This window comes from Penicillium chermesinum (assembly GCF_028974085.1).
Source record: "Penicillium chermesinum strain IBT 19713 chromosome Unknown utg000002l:1.0-5270490.0:1.0-5274688.0, whole genome shotgun sequence".
NCBI lineage: Eukaryota > Fungi > Ascomycota > Eurotiomycetes > Eurotiales > Aspergillaceae > Penicillium > Penicillium chermesinum.
In genome coordinates, this window is record NW_026695312.1 from 863,904 (window position 1) to 883,664 (window position 19,761).

General features: G+C 52.3%; 6 protein-coding genes across 6 annotated transcripts; 2 read left to right on the plus strand and 4 right to left on the minus strand.

Moving 5' to 3' along the window:
• Positions 1-151: 151 nt before the first annotated feature.
• Positions 152-2,160, minus strand: N7468_001123 (GID4/VID24 family protein; the record flags this gene model as incomplete). Its single annotated transcript, XM_058470420.1, has 4 exons — positions 152-340; positions 439-879; positions 900-1,982; positions 2,053-2,160. Coding segments are annotated over 4 exons (1,821 nt in total), but the record flags the coding sequence as incomplete, so codon positions are not given.
• A 901-nt stretch (positions 2,161-3,061) lies between these two features.
• N7468_001124 (uridine-cytidine N-ribohydrolase) lies at positions 3,062-4,401 on the minus strand (the record flags this gene model as incomplete). Its single annotated transcript, XM_058470421.1, has 5 exons — positions 3,062-3,604; positions 3,652-3,968; positions 4,028-4,232; positions 4,290-4,297; positions 4,347-4,401. 5 exons carry the CDS (start codon positions 4,399-4,401, stop codon positions 3,062-3,064), a joined length of 1,128 nt encoding a protein of 375 aa, XP_058333562.1.
• A 250-nt stretch (positions 4,402-4,651) lies between these two features.
• On the plus strand, positions 4,652-8,534 carry N7468_001125 (PXA domain-containing protein; the record flags this gene model as incomplete). Its single annotated transcript, XM_058470422.1, has 4 exons — positions 4,652-5,162; positions 5,267-6,086; positions 7,597-8,150; positions 8,224-8,534. The coding sequence occupies 4 exons, from the start codon at positions 4,652-4,654 to the stop codon at positions 8,532-8,534; spliced, it is 2,196 nt and encodes a 731-aa protein (XP_058333563.1).
• A 1,238-nt stretch (positions 8,535-9,772) lies between these two features.
• N7468_001126 (DNA-binding domain-containing protein) lies at positions 9,773-11,516 on the minus strand (the record flags this gene model as incomplete). Its single annotated transcript, XM_058470423.1, has 3 exons — positions 9,773-10,904; positions 10,978-10,999; positions 11,069-11,516. The coding sequence occupies 3 exons, from the start codon at positions 11,514-11,516 to the stop codon at positions 9,773-9,775; spliced, it is 1,602 nt and encodes a 533-aa protein (XP_058333564.1).
• Positions 11,517-15,267: 3,751 nt separating this feature from the next.
• Positions 15,268-15,906, plus strand: N7468_001127 (uncharacterized protein; the record flags this gene model as incomplete). Its single annotated transcript, XM_058470424.1, has 1 exon — positions 15,268-15,906. The coding sequence occupies one exon, from the start codon at positions 15,268-15,270 to the stop codon at positions 15,904-15,906; it is 639 nt and encodes a 212-aa protein (XP_058333565.1).
• Positions 15,907-17,806: 1,900 nt separating this feature from the next.
• On the minus strand, positions 17,807-19,419 carry N7468_001128 (GTP-binding protein RBG1; the record flags this gene model as incomplete). Its single annotated transcript, XM_058470425.1, has 8 exons — positions 17,807-17,826; positions 17,921-18,041; positions 18,100-18,456; positions 18,524-18,986; positions 19,043-19,079; positions 19,134-19,211; positions 19,275-19,338; positions 19,399-19,419. The coding sequence occupies 8 exons, from the start codon at positions 19,417-19,419 to the stop codon at positions 17,807-17,809; spliced, it is 1,161 nt and encodes a 386-aa protein (XP_058333566.1).
• Positions 19,420-19,761: the final 342 nt, after the last annotated feature.

Genomic DNA, 19,761 nt, shown 5'->3' on the forward strand with positions numbered 1-19,761 from the left:
GCAAACCACCTAAATTGTAAAAATGACATGGCACGCAAATGATAACCCCTTCGAACAAAAAGATTAAAAAAAGAAGAAAGAGAAAAAAACGCGGAAGGTGAGAAAAAAGAGAACCGATCAAGTTTCACGACGATGCTAGATTTGGCTCTCTTTACCGGAAAGAATAGGCGGGACCTTGCATCCTCATCGATCGGGGCTTCAGAGATAATTGCTGATAAGGAGAACTGCCAGGGTCATAATAGAGGCCTTCGATCTCGCCGGTCTCCCGGGAAAGAGATATGTAATAGAAACCGGAGATGGTCAGACCTTGGCGGGCATCGGTAGGGGTGATAAAGCATCGCTCTGGAGAAAAAAAAAAAAAAAAGGAAAAAGTTAGCTCGAAGCTAACTTTCGAACAAACGGCCAAAACGAGGACTAGGTTCGAACTTACCCTTCCACCGCATCAAGATCCCCCTTGGCCAATTCTTCCGTGACCCATTTCCGACTGACCAAATTCTTCGCAACCTCGGCATCTGAGAGGTCTTTGAATGGCTGCAGCTCTCTCCAGTAAGTGCTATCGATATCCGCGTCCGCCTTGAAGTTTTTGGTCTCGAGGGTGTGTTTGTTGAAGTCGATGATCTCGCCTTCAAGGAAGGTGACAATGTGGGCGTCATACCTGGCCACACTCTTATCGGGGATGTTGTAGGCTTCCATCGTGCCGGAGAGAGTCATCTCAGAATAGTCGATACTGTGAATGGTCACCACCACGGGCCATCGTTCGTCGCGGGGGTTGGCTAGGTATCGGCGCCCGCTGCTTGTTTGAACACTGATACGCGCGCTGTCACTCCCGTTGACAATTACCGGTTCGCCCGGGTAGAGGTCGAGGCGGGGGTGTGAGGACTGGGTACACGCTGGCTCACTATCGAGCATCCTAGATGTGCAGCTTTTTGGCAGCCGCCAAACATTGCTCCGGGGCGAAGGAATGAACAAGAGGGCGGGGGAGGAATAGTGTTGGTATCAAGGATAAAGTCGTTGGAGAAGGTTGCGGGGCCAATGCCGGTGGTAGCGGCCGAGTTGATGCTCTCCTCCAGCGAATTCGAGTCCCGCAAACTGCCGAGGTAGTTGATGATGTCCTTCAGAATCGAGTCTCCAGACGCGGCCGAATTTCCCTGGCGATGAGCAGAAGCGCGAGATCGCAAATCGCCATGAGTCAAGCCTCCCCGTGCGTCGCCCCATCGGGAGGGCCTGTAGCGATAAGCCCGCGATGATGACCCCGCTGGGCGTTCCGTCTCATCGGAGTCATGGACCGTGGTTTGGGTTTCTCGCGGCGTGTATCTATCCAAGAGGTAGCTTTCCAGTGTACGAGTGCGCGGTAAACGTGGCTGTCGCCTAGCAGACTGCAAAAGGGCTTCCATCGTTGAGATCGAGGGATCCCAGGACGTTCGCTCTCGCCCGGTTCGACTGGCCTCTGACGCATCCTCCGTGCCTCTGGATGGCTGTGCTCGGGCTGTTGATTCGTGGCGCTGGGGTTGGCTTGATAATCCGGAGCGATCTCGGACGGTGGCGAGGAAGGGCTGGATTTGGTCGTCTTCGGATTCGTCGTGGTGGCGGAGATCATCATCTTCGGTTTCTGCACCGGGGGCCCATCCATACAACAACCGAGGATTTGAGCGGAGGCCTTCGTAGTTGGGCATGTTGGCGGAGTCTTCTCGTTGGCGATGGACGGCCGGCGTACGACGGTTGATCTCCACGGATAAGCGCAGGTGGCTCGGGTCATCGACCTCCATGCGGTCCTCGCCCTCCATGAGCTCCGGATGGGATGTAACGCGGCGACGGCGATGGCGACTCAGGGCGGGTATCAACGAGGCGTAAGGAAGGATTCCGGCGCGGAGGAAGTTGACATTCTCGTCATGGGCCTCGTTCTCCGCAGGGACGGGGGAGTCGGGATTGGACGAGTGGCGCGGTTCAAGCGGTTCGGTGGATGAGCGTAGAGGAGTGCTGTTCTTTGGGAGACATTCAGTTGAGCCCAGTTCACGCGAGACCGGACCAAGGGAAGGGGGAAGAGAAACATACTGATGCCGAGTTGGGAGGCGGCATCTCCTCGCTGGGCCGGAATCTGCGGTTATTAAGGGAGTTGGGCAGGACGAGCCGTCGGAGATAGCGCACAGGGGTCGGGGCGGGCTTGGAAGCAAAGCAAAAGAGATACCATGCGACAGGTGGAGTTAGAGATATGCGCAAAGAGAAATTTTGTGGAGTAGCCGGGCGCACAACGATGACGACCGTTTGGCTGCTGGAGCCTACGACTTTAAAACCTTCAGAACCCACCAATAGCCTTGGGTGGTCTGATTAGTCCCAGTTTCTACGCCTACGGCTTTCTCTTCATTTGGTCCCTCCACATAATACCGTCTCTCTCATTCTACTTGTTCCATGGGTCCCTTGTCTCAACGCACTGGCGAAAATCTAAGAATTGTGCAATCTCAAGGGCAGATTGCGTGAGGGGGAAATTTATACCCAATATGAGCCAATGCAGTCCCCGGAATCCTATCCGTGGTCGTTAAAATGGCAGCCCTAGTGACTCTGTTCTTCTGCATCCAATGCCTGTCGGTTTTCCCGGGCAAATCATATGAAATGCAGAGGGCAGCTCAACATCGGGAGATCCCGAGAGTCGAGACCCAGTCTGCGGAGTCGCTGCTTATGTTTGGCAGATCGGTCCCCTTACCCCAGTTGCGGGGAATCTCCGATCTTCAATCTGCGTATGGTACCATCATTATGATTGACAATCAATGCCTAGCGGACGTGGAAATTATGATGCTCTCGTGGGCGGCAGGAAGTTTGGGCTCAGTGACTCTTGACGGTAGGTCACCCCATCTGGCAAGTAGTTCAACAGGTTGGATTCAAAAATGGTGTCTTTTCTACGGCCTTATGGCTGGTTAGACAGGTACCAAGTCGGGAAGCAGAGCGATAATACATGACCGACATGCCATCTATTTAATCTAAGTCCTGAATATCTATATGTCCATCTCTTTCGAAGATCGATGTCATATGCCCTCTCCTCTAGCCGCATTTTGCAGATGCCCAGTAATCATAGAGTTCGGGCAGCGTTGCAATCGTCAGCCAATTGAATAGAATAGATGATCAAATCCCAAAACGCATCCAGATCGACTCCTCGGGGGATAGCAACCCCGGTTTGACCAGATGGAGTGGCAATCGACCGTCCCAATTGACCGGTGACCGAAACATCAGGGCCATGTTCGCCATCAGTGACAATTTTCAGGCCGAACCGCTCGCCTCCTCTGTCATCGAACTGAAGCACCTGGCCCGCGTTTCGCTGGGCAAATGTAGGATTCAAGTTGGAGAGTATCACAGCCACTGCAAGAGGATCGTGCAGAGGTGGGCCAGCATCCAGCCCAAACACCTTTTCATAAGTACTCGCGAAAAAAAGCAGCAAGTCATGCAGAATCTGTCTGATGACCGTGGGGGGCTTGGACAAATCAGACCCATGCAAGATTCGGCTCTGGACTTGCTTGGAGGCAAGGACTTGATGAGTCAAGTCTAAACTAGCTATTGTGGTCTTTGCAGCAAGCACGGGGTTGCTGAAGATCGACTCGGACGACTCAGGATCGCACTGCTTGGAGTTAGTCGGGCCATACCCAAGGATATCGCAAGACATACATAGATGTTGAACTCTGCCCAGGGGGTCACATTGCCAATGCGAGCTGTTTCTCCTGGAATTTTACTCATGGGAGCGTCGGTGAAACCTTCGCCAATGGCACCTCCCATTATGCTAAGTCCTTGAATATGGTCAACTACCTCTGGGAATGTCGCAAACAGCAGCGCAACGTTGGTAAGTGTTCCTGTAGCTACTACCCATGGTGTGCCTTTAGGCTGGGCCAAAAGAGCATCTCGCATTGCAAGGATTGGGTTTTTGTCCAAAACCGGTGCTCGAGATGGTTTGGGAAGAAGGTGGGTTCCCTCAATGCCCGATTCGCCTGCGATCAATGCCATTGGGTTAGACACAGTTTCGGCAGGGGTGAAACTCATTTCTTACCGTGGATATTTGGGGCGTGGAGTGCAGGCCGAGAAAATGGCTTCCGGGTGCCCGGGTAGACAGGAATATCTGGTTTACCCATGGCCTCCAGGAGGCTCACCGCATTAATAGTTGTGTTCTCTAATGAAGCATTGCCGTGGATCGTGGTGATTCCAAGTAGTTTGAGTGAGGGGTGGTGAGCAGCCAACAACATGGCGAATGCATCCTAAGGAGGGCCATCAATAAGCGCAACTTAACACCAACGACTTTGTCTATAACTTACATCATGGCCTGCAGTTTGTTAGCTCCTTGCCCGTCTAGACACTGCAGCAAAACTTACCAGGATCGCAATCCAGCCACAGTGGGATTGGGCTCACACTCTCCACATGTGACATCCTTGAGGTCGCGAAAGATATCGGATTGTTGTGTCGGAAGGCACCAACATCGCATCTGCTCCCCGCATCCCGATAAGCGCCTTATCAATGCCTGAGGAAGCCGCGCTTTTCCCTTTCGGAAGCTGGGACCTCGGCGGTGACGAGCACAAACTCGCGATTTGTACTCGACTGATTATCGAGGCGTGTGCCTGCTGCCGCTGCCCTTTGTCGTCTTCTTAGGTCACTCGAGGACTCGGGTATTTGCGATGCCATGACCAACCCTCCCCGCCCAGGTCTGCAGCCTGTGTCTCTAATGAAGGCTGGCCCGACCACGTCTGGCTCCCAGCCAAATGCCCTTCCGTCTGCAGCTCAACCACCTTTTCCTAGACCCTCCTCACGACTTAGAGTGCATAAGACATCTTCTCGAGAAGATCCGACTGATTACGCCAGTGAAAAAGCTACGTCGGCCTTAATTAGACGGGTCTTATGTCCCCAAGCAAGCAGTTACGGCATCTCTACGCCACAGCCTCCGGAAGAGCTTCTGCCGCCTCTCACAAGCTCTAATGACGTTGACCGTCAGCTGTACGCGCTGATTGCCATCATAGTCAAAGAATTTCTGATTTCCTGGTACGCCAAGATTACTCCGGATCAGGCTTTGGTCAACGAAGTCCTGCAAGTTATTGCACATTGTACCCGCGCTCTCGAACAGAGGATCCGACAAGTCAATGTCGCACAGCTTGTGTTGGATGAGATCCCAGCGCTCGTGGAAGCACATGTCACCTGTAAGATCCGACTGTCCTGAACCTCCGTTCATTTCCGGCCCAGAAGAGCTGAAGAGCGATCATGAAGAATGCATAAGCTGACCCAAATTGTGGTATCTCAATAGCTTACAGATTGGCGAAGCAACAGTCGCATCTTTCGGGTCTGCCAACATCACATCGGGCCCTCTATCATGAACTGAACCCTCATCCGGGGGCTGTCCCGGTCCCGGACGACGATGATCCTGATACGATAACCAGGCAGGATGAAAATGAAGCCGTATATCGACGCCTGCTGGCGAACGGAATGCTTGCTATACTTTTGCCTACAGAAGACCTGGAGAACAGCAGTTTGAGAACATTGGTCGGCGATATCATAGCGGACCTGATACTTGGCAAAGAAGTGGGTGATAGGATCTGCAAAGGCGTGTTCTTCTATGAGTTGATCATCAAATTCACCATGATCGTGAGAAATCGTAAAGACCCCAAGGACTCTGGCGCTGCGGAGGACGCGACACCCAACCGCCTAGAAAAGTTTGGGCTTCTATCATCAGAAGAACCTTCCAGAGCACAGGTACCAACGGGCGAATCGCAATTCATGGCTTGGATCTGGCTTATCCTCCATGCACTCTATCTTTTTTACGTTTCCCTGCGTTTCATCGTCACTGGACTTTCTCGAGTCGCATCGAATCCAGGACTAGGGTCCTCGCACGGTGCTGCGGTTCCATCTCCTACTGCAACATCAGGCCTGCCGAAGAGCGACCCTGGATCATCAGAAAATGTCGCCGGTAGACGCCCCGTCCTGGATTACGGGGCGATATCGATGGCCTCGACAGTGTTTGAAATACCCAAGCGAATGCCGTGGACCTCTGGCCTTCTTGCCCTAGGCCAACATCTGATCCTGACAGGGCCGGGTAGGCTTGGTAACACAGACGGGATCCTTGACAGGTGAGTCTATTTTGTCGGAGTATTTTGTCTTGTCATTCTTACTCCCCCCCCCCCCCGCTTCCCCAAGTTTTGCTTCATGTTCCCTGTTATGCGGTTCTTCTTTTTCCAGTTTGGTGATTTATCTCTTTGTCTCATGGTGCGTGGGACGCTACGGCGGGGTCGGGCGTCCCGAAACCGCATGAACCCTTTGACCTTGAAGCAATGGTACGATCAGCCAAAACTACAATCTACGAAGACGAGTGTCATTTGGCGCGGGTCATGGTGGGATGAGAAGGGGCTTCTCGCATGCGTCTGCGATCACTTGATCACGGGAGTATAGCATTCGATATCATATCTCATATCTATGGCGTATTGTCACGATACGGTGGGGCTTACTAGCGATACATACGATTACCGTTTGGACGACAGAGCGATTCGCCCTGCGCATTGGCTGCAGGCAGCTGGTCTGAGCGTTATTGGCGTGCAGGGGGGGTTGCTTCCCGTCATCCTGGGTCTTACTGGGTCTTACTGGGCCTATTTTTCCCTCCGTCGATTCTGGATGCCCGGTTTACCCTGATTTACCCTGGTTTACCCAATTTCCCGGCCTCGAGGGAGTAGTGGTCGGGGGGCCGGCCCTTTCCGTGCCGCTTTCTTTGTTACACATCGAGGATCCCAAGCCTCAAGCGACTGTCACAATCCTTGCTCTTTGCCGATCAAATCTCTTGATGATTCAGCTTTTTGCCAGAATCCGCCAATGGGGAATGCCGCAGAGTGCCCCGATGAGACCAAGGGAAAAGAGCGACTTTCTAACCGAACCACGTTCAAAGTTTACCGGACACATCGCACGTGCACAAGCAGAAATCGTCCGCCGATCCTTTCATCGGTGCTCTGGATGACCATGCCACTTTGGGAACTTGCAGGAAGACGACTCCATCACCGAGGCTAGCGATTTTCTTGCTGAGGTCCAATCAGCGAAATTCCTGGGAACGAGTCGAATTTGCGACTTGGCCGAGGCTGGCGCATCAAGCCCGCGTTGCGCGCCAGGAACGGTACCCCATCATGTCAGGGATGGCAAACCCAGGGCCGAAAAAAGGAAAAAAAGAGGAAAAAAAAAAATTGGAAGAAAAAGTAATACACCGACCAGGGAAGGAAGTGTCAGGGACGCCTTCATGAGCGGCCCCGCCTCACTTTCCACGGTTTCTCCCCGTCATGAGGAGGAATCGTATCCCTGTTACAACCCTCATCGAGACCTCCAATGGCCCAAGCTCCTCTTTCGCACGCCCCAAGGTCGATCGTGACTCCGCCCCTCCCCACTTGATCCGTCGCTCTTAATTGGGTTGAACGGTTGGCTCGCTTTGGCTTTTCTGGCGGTGGACCTCGTCTCAGCAAGAGAGATGCATAACGTCCCGGCAGCTCCACACAGCCAAGACCGATTGTCGCTTCACTTTTCTTTTTCGATTTCCTTTCACTCTTTCCTGCACTCTGATTCGCTTTCATGATTTGAGATCTTTGAACTGACCACCCCACTCAGATTTCTCCGGGAAACCATAGAGGAGTATGTCCTGCCCCCCACTTTGTTGCCCAACATACTTCTCGCGACGAGGTTGGCTCTTTTCCCGGCCAATGCCCGCCCAGCAGCCCTAGCAGCGAGTCCAGCAACCCCGGCTTTCGCTCCGCAGCCGTCCGTGCAGCTTCCGAATACCGACGGAAAAAGTCTCACTGCAACTAGTCCCGTTGTGGCTACATCCCCAGCACCCGCTCCCCAAGTAGTAATCAGTGCGTCTCCCGCCGGCGACCGTGGCGACACGACAGGGAGGCCTAATCTTAGGAATGGCGACATGTCCAACACCAGCGGCCGCGATCAGCCCGTCATTTCGCCGGGGCGTGCATCCCGTCCAGGGACGGCAGATCCGGTTAACCCATCACCCACCCTCCCAACGGCACCCGCGACTAACCAACAAGCCCCTTCTTCCACGGGGGCGATCGCCGCTATTCAGCGGCAATGTGCAGCTAGCCTCCTGGCCGTGATTCCGCGCAGTGTAGCACGAACTTTGCTCGGACTCCCGGCTCCCTCCAGTAGTGATCGTACCTGCAGCACCGGGTGTTCTTCCTCCTCCCTCACCAACCCCCCCTTCCCCACCCCCATCGCGTCAGAAAGAGCGCAGTGGAGACACTCTCTTGCCCCGATCGTCGTCTCAGCAAAGCATCGGCATGTCACTCCGTGAGAGCCCGCTCGGGGACCAACGCACAGACAGAATTGCGAGTCCCGAGGTCGACCCGGAGGAAGAACTCCTCCTGCGCGCTATCGAGACGGACCTGCTCGATCTGCTAGCAGACGAGTACTGCAACAAGCACCTTGTATACGCGGTGCTGGAGACGGTATTGATGAAAGTCTTGCCCGAACTCGCAGAGCGTAGTGTTGCGGATCTAATGGATGATCGCGGGGTTCCTCCCGTGCCGGGCTATTAAAGTGATACAGGTACGGAGGATGGTTCATGCATTGCCAATAACCTTCTTTCCCTTTAATTGCGGTTCCTGTACAAGACGGAGTATTTGTAATGAGACATATTAAGGATCGTCACGAGCCTAGATTGCACAGAGAAGTCTATGGGTAAAGTGGTTTCCGGGGGTTGCACATGCAATTTCATTGTAGTTGGAAATGCAATAGACGCATTAGGGGGACCGGCGCATATGATATACCATGATCTCGGATCCCCTGGGCAGGGGACATGATAATTACTAATGGTCTACGAGAATCCATCTGAAGACGAGTAAGGTAGGAGAAAAAATAACGTAATTTGACAATGACGACCTTCTGGGTTCGTATGTATTGAAAGAGACCCCAGGGTATTGTTTCCGCGCGAGCGGCCCAGTTTAAAGCAGAGAAGGGGAATGTAAAACGAAACCACGAGTCCAAATTAAAGAGTGAGGAGGACATTCAAAAATAGAAGAAGGGAAGCACACGAATTCAACCCGTATAAGGGGGGAAGAGAAAGAGGATGAAGTATGAACGAGACGTGATAATCAAAACAAAATCTGACGGGGGGTATGGAGGGAAACCGAACAGAATGGAAAAGTCCAATGCTTGGAAAGAATGCGAGAGAAAGATAAACCAGGAAAGAAACACAGAGAAGCCAGGGAAAAAAGAAGAAATTCAAAGCCCCCAACTCCGAGGCAAAGCCTCACCCAAGGCCGACGTTTCCATGGCCCAAATACCATGTGCCATACATAAATCCCATATACCATGAATCGCCGCAGAGAGCCTTGCAGGGGAGCTCTGTAGCGCGTTATATGCGTATGCGGATCAGCGCCAAATTCCAAATCCTGTTCAAAAGCAAGTCGAGGTCGCCCTCATATTGGTGTAATTTCTGGAGTTTTTCAGGGGTATCCAAGTATTCGCCGGTTTCCAGGAGTCGGCGAGAAAACTTGGGAAGGGGTCAAGGTGTACATACGATGCAATGAAAATAAAAAAAAATAAAAAAAAAATAAGAACGACGTAAAAGCAAACCGTAAACCACCCAAACTCGTAGATCAGTAACGTAAACATTCAACAGGAGTGCGGGGAGGGGAGGGGGAATCACGAGGTATAGAGCAGAGCAAAAGCAAAAGGATGGGGGGGGGAAAGTAGTGAGAGTCGAGGGCAATGCATCTAAGATTCAAATGCGATAAAATGAAAAGCAACAGAAAAAACACTGTCAGGGAAAATTTCATCCTAGGCTGTGGATGCTCCGTTTCTTGTTGACTCGAGGCACGTCGTCGTGCTCGTCGATGCGAGGCAGCCCGGCGCCTACGGCATTTTGTTGGTTCTTGGCCAACTCTAGGCGCTCCATGAGCTTGCCCATTGTCATGTACTCCTGTGCTGTCAGGCTGGTTGGCTGTCGTTCGAAGTACTTAATCACGGTTTCAAACGCATGACGTGCTTCGTCTTGGGTGGGAGACCCAGGACCGAGCACAGGAGAGGAAACGCTGGATTTTGTGACTGATGCGGGCGGTTGCATCGATTTGGACTTGATCTCTGGGTTGCTTCGGTTGCGCTTGATGAACTTTCTCGGATCGTTGTCCTTGGCGACATGCGAGTCTTCGTCGCCGAATTCGAGAGGTGATTCCAAGATCGCCACGTTGTGGTTGTCCGATTGATGGTCCATCGAATCATCTGCGGTCACCAGGGTAGGATCGATCGGGACCAGAGGAAAGGTCTGACTGCGCGGCCGGCTCAAGTTGCTTCCTGACAGGGCCCGAGTTTGGCTGGTCGGGGTGAAAGGGCTTTCAGAGACCAGGGTAGACGTAGGGCTAACCATGCCAGTAGATCCAGTGTCAAGGGGAGTCGTACTTTTGGTGTGGATCTGTTGGTAGCCACCCGCTAGCTCCGGGAGGTCCCTCTTGCCACCACCGTCGCTGTGGGTTGGTGAGATAGGCGAACCAATCCCATTTTGTGGGGAGACCGAAGAGCGTCGGCTGGGGCTTTGGCGAGCACCGTTCGCATGGTCTGTAATAATATGCGTTGGGCTGATAGATCCACTGCCCCGTCGGGCATCGAGAGAGCCCTTGCGTGCTTTGGCTCCAAGGAGCCCATTTCTTTGCTTAAACTTCTCCAGCCACGCTGCGGTCAACACCTTCTGCTTGCCGTCGGGACAGCCGCAGTTGCTTGCGAAGAAGAGAGCTTTCTCACGAATCATCTCATCGTTGATAGGAAGGCCTTTCCCCTGATAGTTGCGGAGCCAGTTGGAGAGGGCCTTTTCAATATCTGGGACTTTGCCTTTAGCCCGCTTAATTGGTGATCGGCTGCCGTCCTCTGGGTTCAGGTATTTATCCTTCTGACGCAAAACTTTAGAGACGGTACTAGAACGCATGTCATTAGTATAGGGTCTTGCATATATATATATATATGTATAATAGAATCTGTAGTATATACCTTCTTTCGACACCGAATAGGGCTAATATAAGATTTGAGATGTCAGCGCGAGTTCATTTCTCCGCAAGCCTTCTAATATTTCCTGTCTTACCGCCAATATCTGTCTGCTTTGCGGTCTGGTGTTCTTGGTGGTACAGACACATCTGCCGACGATCCTCGTCGGTTAGGGTCCTGCGCGGGGTCGATCCGCCGGTCGAGGTCTTGCGCACTGGTGGCACAGGCGCCGAAGGCGAGACGGATTGCGGAAGCGGAGGAGTAGGTGGAATCCCATTTTCGTGGAAGGGCGATTGTTGCGTCAGCAAACTGGGCCACGAGTGCGTCGGCATGGGTAGGGGCATGGAGGCGTAGGGTGGCGGCAGGGACATGCCGTAGGATGCATCCACGGTCATTATTGGCGGATGGCCAAATTCGAACCCATTATACTCCGGTACTGGAGGCGAATGCTGCGGCGACGTGAAGTGGCCCATTTCTAACCACGGCGAATGCGAGAACTCGCTCTCCGGCGCCGGGTGGGATTCGGTTTCCATGGCGTCCTCCATGGGCCGGGGATGTTCACCCACAGATCAGCTAACAAAGGGGTATAGAAGTAAGACTCCCGGGGTTGGAAACAATGCGACAGCTCTTAGTGAGACAATGGGCTGTTATGCATGTTCTAAAGCTCCTCGAGGAGGTGGGGGCAGGGAAAGTAGGGAGAAGAGCTTGAGCTACTAAGGTGGGCGGGCAGGTCGTATGTATACAATTCAAGTAGAAAAAAAGAGGTGCATGCGGATAAGGCAATGGGTGGACTTAAAAAGGAAGGGGAGGTCGATCAAAACCTCGTGGACAGACCTACAACTTGAAATCTCGATTGCAACTGGCACAAGGGCACCGTCCCGGAGAAATCCATGATAACCTTCTGCCCTCGACCAGCCTCTGATGGACGGTCTGATTGGCCCAGGGCCCAAAAAAGGCCATCTACTACGGAGTAGAAATAAAACAAATCCCGAAAAGAAAATGTGGGAAAATCAAATTAATTCCTAATAGGAAAAAGCGAAAAGATTAGAAATTCCGTGTAAGGGAAACCCCCCTAAGAAAAAAAAGAAAAGAAAAAAGAAAAAGCAAAAAGCAAAAAGACGAATAATTTCAAAATTACTCCTGTGATTGGAAGGGGAAACGGCGTGTGGTTGGTCCAAGATGCGATACTGTTATATTGCAGGGGTTGCATCTCGTCAGGCCCAGTACGACCAGGAGTGACCAGGAGTCCAAATTTCCCATCTGGTGTGGTATTTTTGCTTCCAGGCCCGTATTTCTCGAACGCCGTACCGTACGGAAAGCACATCTGGCGCGGGATTTCTTGCGACCTTTTTTTTCCTCCTCGACGTTCTCTTTCGAATCAACCTGCAAACATATGGGAAAAAAAAAGGAGGGCTCCAATGCTAAATTTGTCATTCAGATCTGCGCTCCATGCCACAAGGCATCCCAAAATTTGGGCGCACAACTTAGATTATGCTGACACTGTAGTTGATGTATCCATGATTCCAAACGGATTGGGAAATTATTACTTCGGTCATTCTGCCTCGCAACTAGGAGTGATGGCTCCCTTTGATTCTGACCATAGGGATTCTAGATCATGATTTGTCCTCTTCACAAGGCCGGGTCGCAGAAATTGCCCGCGATGCACACTATCGGGGGCCATCAGAGCAGATCATCCGCGGGGAGCAAGGCGCGGCTCGCTACCAAGGATGCTCTCTCCACGACTCTCATGATGATTTGCTGGGGGCCGCAAAGCGGATCGATAAACCGCTGAACCTAAAGACCGCATGACATCCGTTGGAGGTATCCGGACGATCAAGTGGATCGAGAATAGGTCTACGAGTACGGGAAAAGCAAGAGAAGTAAAAAAAAGAAAAGAAAAGAAAAAAGAAAAAAGAAAAAAGAAAAACCCTCCCTCCTCCTAGTAAGGGCGACTGGCCCGGCCCTGGAGGCCCTAAGAGGTCTTGGAGGCAGTGCCGACTATCGTTTCATTTCGTCCATTTTGGGATACAAACTTCAACGGTCTGTTTACCAAACGAACCAAAGAGAACGTGGCATCTAAGGCTGGAGCCCGGGCATGTGATGTTAGCGGTGGCACGGAGCATCGAGGGAAGAAGAGAGTTGCGAATAAGAAGGCGGGAGCTGCGATCTCTCTCATGACTGGACCCCCGGCGCAAATGAGGGCGAAATCGGGGAGAGGGGGGCTGTAGGCTCGTGTAGAAGAAGGCTGCGCGAGCCCTAGATTGGCCGGGAAGGCAGTGCGTAGCAGCCGGATCCAGAGGATGGATCTCCGAGGCTGCGCCGATCTCCCTCAATTCGTCGCATGGGCATTTGAACGCTCATAAATGACGACCAGCACTGGTGCTCTCCATCTGGATGAATGCCCGGTACCGATTGGGGGGGGAAGGGGCAATACGATACAAGGGCCGAACAAGGTGGCCGCAGCTGGGCCTATCAGAAGGCAGAAGCGGCTTGTCAGCGAAGAGGGGAAACTCTCCAATGATGCGATCGTGGACGGAGTACGGAGTACCAGCGCTAAACCTTCAACCTTGTCTGCTCCACCTGGGCGACCCACAGCGGTCCTCGCCGGCCCGGAAACCTTCAGTAAACAAGACTGTCAACAGTTCGGGAGCGGGAAGCTGACTCGTGCTCCAGGTCGAGGATCAATCTCGAGAGACTGTGCAGGATATCCACTCATCAGTAGCCCAGGAGCACAGGATGTCGGGAGGATGCAGTATGATATCACGGCTAATATGTACGAGGCGGGCCAGCAGAGGAACGCCTTGGCCAATCCCTAATGCAACCCGCGGCTTTTTGGCTATACCGACCTTTTCTCCTATAGACCGGGGTCTCTCATAGGACGCTTTTGAGATGCGGTCGGGGGTACGGAATAGTACCGACAGAATACCAAAGGGTCGAGAGATTGATATATTGATCCCATCCAGGTAAAATTTTCTCCCTGCCCAATCTCAATCCACCCCCGCTCGTTCAACCCAAACCACGAGGGACATGTCGAACTGGTCTGATGCACTCTTGGGTCCTCCTTCGCAATCCTGCGATCCTTATGGTTTCTTTTAGTTTTTCCCCCTCGTGCTTGAATGTCTAGTCGACAATGAAACTCAGAAGACGGAGTAGTGGGAGCAACCGTACTAGCACCGGGTAGTTACTCCGCCAATCTGACGAATCTCCCGGTCCTGAGTCCTCCACGGCGCATGTTAGACAAAATCAGCCCAGGGCTTGAAATTAAGCGTGGATTCTCTGATTCGAACGCCCCCAACAATCCTGGCTGCAGCCGTCGGTTTTTTTTTTTTAAATGTCTTTTTTTTTCTGAGTCTGAACCAGTCATATCGTTCCTGACTGGAAAATGGAAGTGAGCAATTTCTTTTTCCGGTCCCTGCCGATGGGCCCTAAGACTTTCGGTGATCTTTTTAGCCTGGATGTTCCAAGTTTGATTTGATGATTATTTCGTCTTTCTCTCCATTAGCGCAATGAGACTCATCCCGTCTCTCTTAGAACTACACCGTCTCATCAGATCGGGAGTGGGCCGATCTTTTTTCGCCATCGGATGATTTCTACGCTCCGCCACTTCGTCTCCATTGCGACCGGGCTTCAGATGGGCATTTCGGAGCAGTAGAAGAAAGCAGTCTAGACTGGTCAAGATCGCAATCGTCGCTGCCCTATGGCCGCCCTGCCCTCTTTTTCATTGCTTGTTTGAGCTAATCCCCTTTGGGGTTCTGACCCTCTTTTGGAGAAGATTTCCTGCAACTCGTATGATAACAGTGATCCGGGGGGAGTACAGCCCCGTTGCGACTCAGGAACGCGCTTGCTTTGGGGAACACAAGGTGTATGTGCTAGGGAGGGTGGACAAGCAGGGTTATTGGAGGTTGGGTTTGAGTCAGGTACCGACCAACCCCCCCTTAATATCTCTTTTTAGTAAACTTGGACGTTCTGGTCTTACGATCTCGCCTGGCAGCCCACCCGCACTGGCCATTTGGACGTCAGCTCTTGTCGATCCGATAGAAATTAAGGGGGGGGGGGAACGGAAGCGAAAAGTGAGAGAACCAGGTGAAGAATCAGTCCTCCGTACTGCGTACACGGGAGCATAGAAGCCAGATAGATCCCCTCACTCCTAAAATGAATCAGTGGAGCCCCCGGTGCGAACCAGCCCTGTGAAGCTAAGCAGCCGTTCAACTCAATGACGAGGTTGGCGGCCGGTAGTTTCTGTCTGAATCGGTGTTAGCAAGCTGCCGTGGGCATACTAACTTATTCCAGGTAATGATGCCGAGCCCAAAGTACGGTTGTCCGGGGAAGATTGCAATCCCCAACGCAATGCAACCGGGTTTGCTAGGTCGACCTTCACGTCGAGGCTCGTACAGTCACCTGACGCTGGATTTTGATTCCCATGAACCGTGGTTGAGGTCCTGGCTTGCAGTTCTACCTCATGTCGATCTTGCATCTGCGGACGGACCAGATCGTGAACAGGATGGTCTGGGCTGTCCTAGATCGGCGATTTGCGGATGCTTTTGCTCCACCTTGGAGAAGGCTATCCTTTTCTTTTTCGCTGCACCGAGTGCTACTGCGCCGGTCTCCGCACGACTCCGCAAGGAACAACCTCGAGGCCCAATCGTGAGTCGGGTCTGCCTTGATTGGGCTGTACTTCAGAGAGACCTGACCATCTACCTGCTGTACCACCTGCACTCTCGTACTCCAGGAGTCACGGGTACGCCCCAGTGGAGTCGATCAGATAAATATCGTGAACGAGCCCAGGATTTTCACCGCTTGTTAGGAGTCATCGCAATGTCATCATTGCTGGAGCCGCGGCTAGTTGCCATTTCGTTTTTTTCTCTTTGGACTTCTCCCTCTCGCCTCGTGCCCCTCCCATTTTCCCTCCTCCCCTGCGGCACGTCAGTTCCGTAATCCTGCGGGAGCCATTGCAGATCCTTCAGACGAACGAGCCCGGCCGGTACTTTTGACAGTGGACGATCCAAATTTTGGTACCGAGTAGGGGGAGGCGTCCGAGGCCTGAGGAGTCTAAGCAAAATGTGGAAAAAGAAATGCAGCAAAACCACCAAAACTAAAACCTAGCCACGGACCCATGCTTTCAAATCCAATTGACTTATCGAATTCCTGGCTCTGCCCCCCCCCTTTTTTCACCTCCCAAACAGCCTATCGGAACTCTATGCTGATGAGGCGGGGACCTTGTTCCCTCTGGGCTGCTTTAGCCCTCCCGTAACGCATGCCTCCGAATCGAGGCAGCCCATCGGGCCTATCATTAGGCAATAGGTCAGTGCACAAGGTCGCGGCCCTTCTCTGCAACGGATGCACACCATAATTGCCTTCGAAGAACTGGGTCGAAGCCATCGTCTCCCCGGAGCTTTGACCTAAGCTGGCCAGCGCTGGGCCCGCGGCAGATCGGCAAAATGATTAGACGGGGCAAGAGGAGGGGGGAAAGAGAAACCGGGGTGTTGGCTAGACCGTGGCAGCCAGGCGCAGGGGCCCAATTGAGGGGGGGTTGGGGGGGGGTAAGTCTATCATGCCTTGGCGTGGAGCAGTTCCAATCATGGGCCCAGGGGTCTCCTCGAGCTTCCAACAGAACCATATGTTTTGCAAGGATGTTGTGCAGGACGGGACAGAACTGGAGATGGCAGATCTGCTGGGATTTTCGGCCTGTGCTGCTTCAGGATAGGTGCATGGTGCAGGGGCTTTCCAAGCCCTGCCGATAAGGATATCAACTTTTGACTAGCGTGCCTTTTATCCTGAGAACTATATACCGGGGTAATCATTGGGCCATGCGCCAGCCTACGCAACCACGTTGCATGATACGTTCTTGGCCTCCACGCTTTTGTGGTAGTGGCATGCGGCGTGTGTCCGGGGCAGCGAGGGGAGGGGTGGCAATGTCCAATCTGGCCGGCAGTTGCAATAGGTCTCTCCCATCTACTGGATCCTCAGGCTGAGAAAAGTGTTTGTTTGGGCGATAAAAGCAATGTCGCGACTATTCCGCACGGTTTTCTAATGGGTCCAGGTCGCTCGTGGAAGCAACGCCACGCTAGGTAAGATGCATCAGTCGCGTTTGCTACTGATGCGACTCGATCTAGAATTTGAACGGTAGACTTGGAAATCCTCGGGGCTTATTCTTTCAATTTGATTTTTGAACATCTCTGACTAGGTTCGTATTCGCGAAGACATCAGTGATTCCCTCAGGGAAGGGTGGTAGGATCATCATAACGTGAACAATATTTGGACAGTTCGCTTCAAAGGTCAAATGGGGAAAATGAACGATCGAAGAATCAGAGACATGGCGTTCGCTATGACCATTGACAAGGAAGACTATGAATCGCCTCGTACTGCATCTGGAGACCTCTTAGCCGACTCTCCAACCCGACAAGGGCCCCAATAGTCTACATAGGTCACAAATTGGTCGGGGCAGATACCGGGAGAGCGGGATGAGCATCGTAATAAGCAAGCATTCCCAACATGCAAATGATGTACGAGTCCTCTCACAGCCTTGGAAATCATTCCCCGCGCAATAGCTTCCTAGAAAAGAAGTTGAAAAAGAAAAAAAAAGAAAACGCACCCTTGGTCCTCATTCGATGGAACGTGGTTGTCCGTGCGAAACGAATTTCGCGCTCCAATCACGCCGGGCTTCTGTGGCGTTTTTACGAGGAAATCTGGGTTCCAAGAGCGGTGCCTGTCAGCATGACAGGCCAGAGACAGGGGTAGTCTGGACCAGGCCACATTTGCCACCTCTAAGCACGATTGGGGCCGACTATTCGATTCGAGCAGCGGGCTATGGTGGTCAAGGGTTGGCGGGGGCCCTTTATCGCTTGACAATGGAAACTATTGTGATCGTCAGTGTAACGTCCAAAGTACTCATCCAAGAAATCAGATAATCGAGGCAGGGTAAGCAAAATAGCTCGTGAAGCAAACGTACCGATGTCCTCATCAGCCAACTCATGCGCAAGACCAACCCTTTGCGGTTGGTGCTTCACGGATCGGCCATACACAATGGCATGCTTAAATTGGTCCTTGATACTACGGTGGATAGCATTACACTAGACATCATTAGTTCGAGGCACGAGAGGGGGGTTTGATTGACAGGTGTATCCATACGAAGTCTTCCACGGTGCATCCAGACTTGCGCAGGACAACTGGTGCGGAGTAGTCCGGTGCGCGGCCCTTGGGCTTGGTATAGATTCTTCGGAGATTGAGCTTTTCCCACATCATCTCCAGGAGCTCGTCAATGTTCCAGCCGTGCTCGGAACTGATGGGGCAAGCGTTGGGGATTCTGTATAGAAGATCCAACTCCTCGATGGAGATGGCATCGATCTTGTTGAGGGCATAGACAACTGGGATGTAGCTTCGGCTCTTGGCTTCCAGAACGTCAATCAGGTCATCGATGGTCGCGTCGCAACGGATGGCGATATCGGCCGAATTGATCTTGTACTCGTTCATTACCGCTTTGATTTCCTATGGTCCATTGTCAGTGTCGATTCCCAGGTACATCTTCCATGCGGATGTCACTTCTGATTCGTACTTCGTGTGAAATGTTCGTGAGAGGAACGGTGCTTGTGATCGCAATACCACCCTTGTCCTTCTTCTTATAGACAATGTTGGGTGGCTCCTTGTTGATCCGGATACCGAAGCCCTCCAATTCGTTCTCGATAACCCGCTTGTCGACCAGGGGCTTGTTCACATCCAGGACAATGAAAATCAGATGGCAAGTCTTGGCCACGGCAATGACTTGTCGACCACGACCCTTGCCATCCTTCGCACCCTGGATAATGCCAGGAAGATCGAGAATTTGAATTTTGGCACCGTTGTACATGACTTGACCAGGCACCGTCGTGAGGGTCGTGAACTCGTAAGCGGCAGCTGGAAGATGTGTCAGAGCTATCGTTGAAGTGTTTTGCATCATTTGCACCAACCTTCTGAGTGCTGTCCGGTCAACCTGCTCATCAAGGTACTCTTTCCGACGGAGGGAAACCCAATAAAGCCCCCTAGACTATCGTTAATATTGTCCCCAGAGCTCCATGGTTTTCAGCCCTGAACTTACACACTCGCAACACCAGTGCGCGCAACATCGAAACCAACTACAGCCAAGTTAGCGCATATATAATGCTTCAAACCTTTGAACCATCACTTACCACCGCCTCCACCGCCTCCACCTCCCGATGGGGTCAAAAGCTCTCGCTTCAGCTTAGCAAGCTTGGCCTTCAATTGTCCTAAACCGATTGTTTAACGTCCGTCCGTGTTATCGAAAATGTCGTCATTAGAGAGAGGCATACCCAAATGGAAGGAGGTGTTCTTGTTCTTCTGAGTTCGAGCCATTTCTGCCTCGATCTCCTTGATCTATCCGTCATGGCGTTAGAAACATGGCACCGTCACTCTCTGGACGAAACACTAGCGCACCTTGTCCATTGTGGTCGACATTTTGGCGGTTATAGATGACAGAAGCCGCAGAGAGAAGAGGTTGGAGAAGAAGACAGATCGACCGGGGGATGCCACTGGATTCCTGAAGCAATCAAGATCCCTCTTGCTATGTCCACGGAGCGTTTCGCAGTGGAAAGAGTTGCGGCGACTCAATCTTTGAATTTTAGGGCGGGGTGTGGGCCTGAGGCCGAAATAAATGAAAGTGGGAAATTATGTCATATGCTGCCTGATCTCCGAGGCTGTAAGGTTTTGGTCTGTTTATCAGCGTATCAGTTACCCTTCACCTAATTGGGATCCTGCCCAGGGCATGACTATAGAGCATTTCTTTGAGACCTTGCGCAC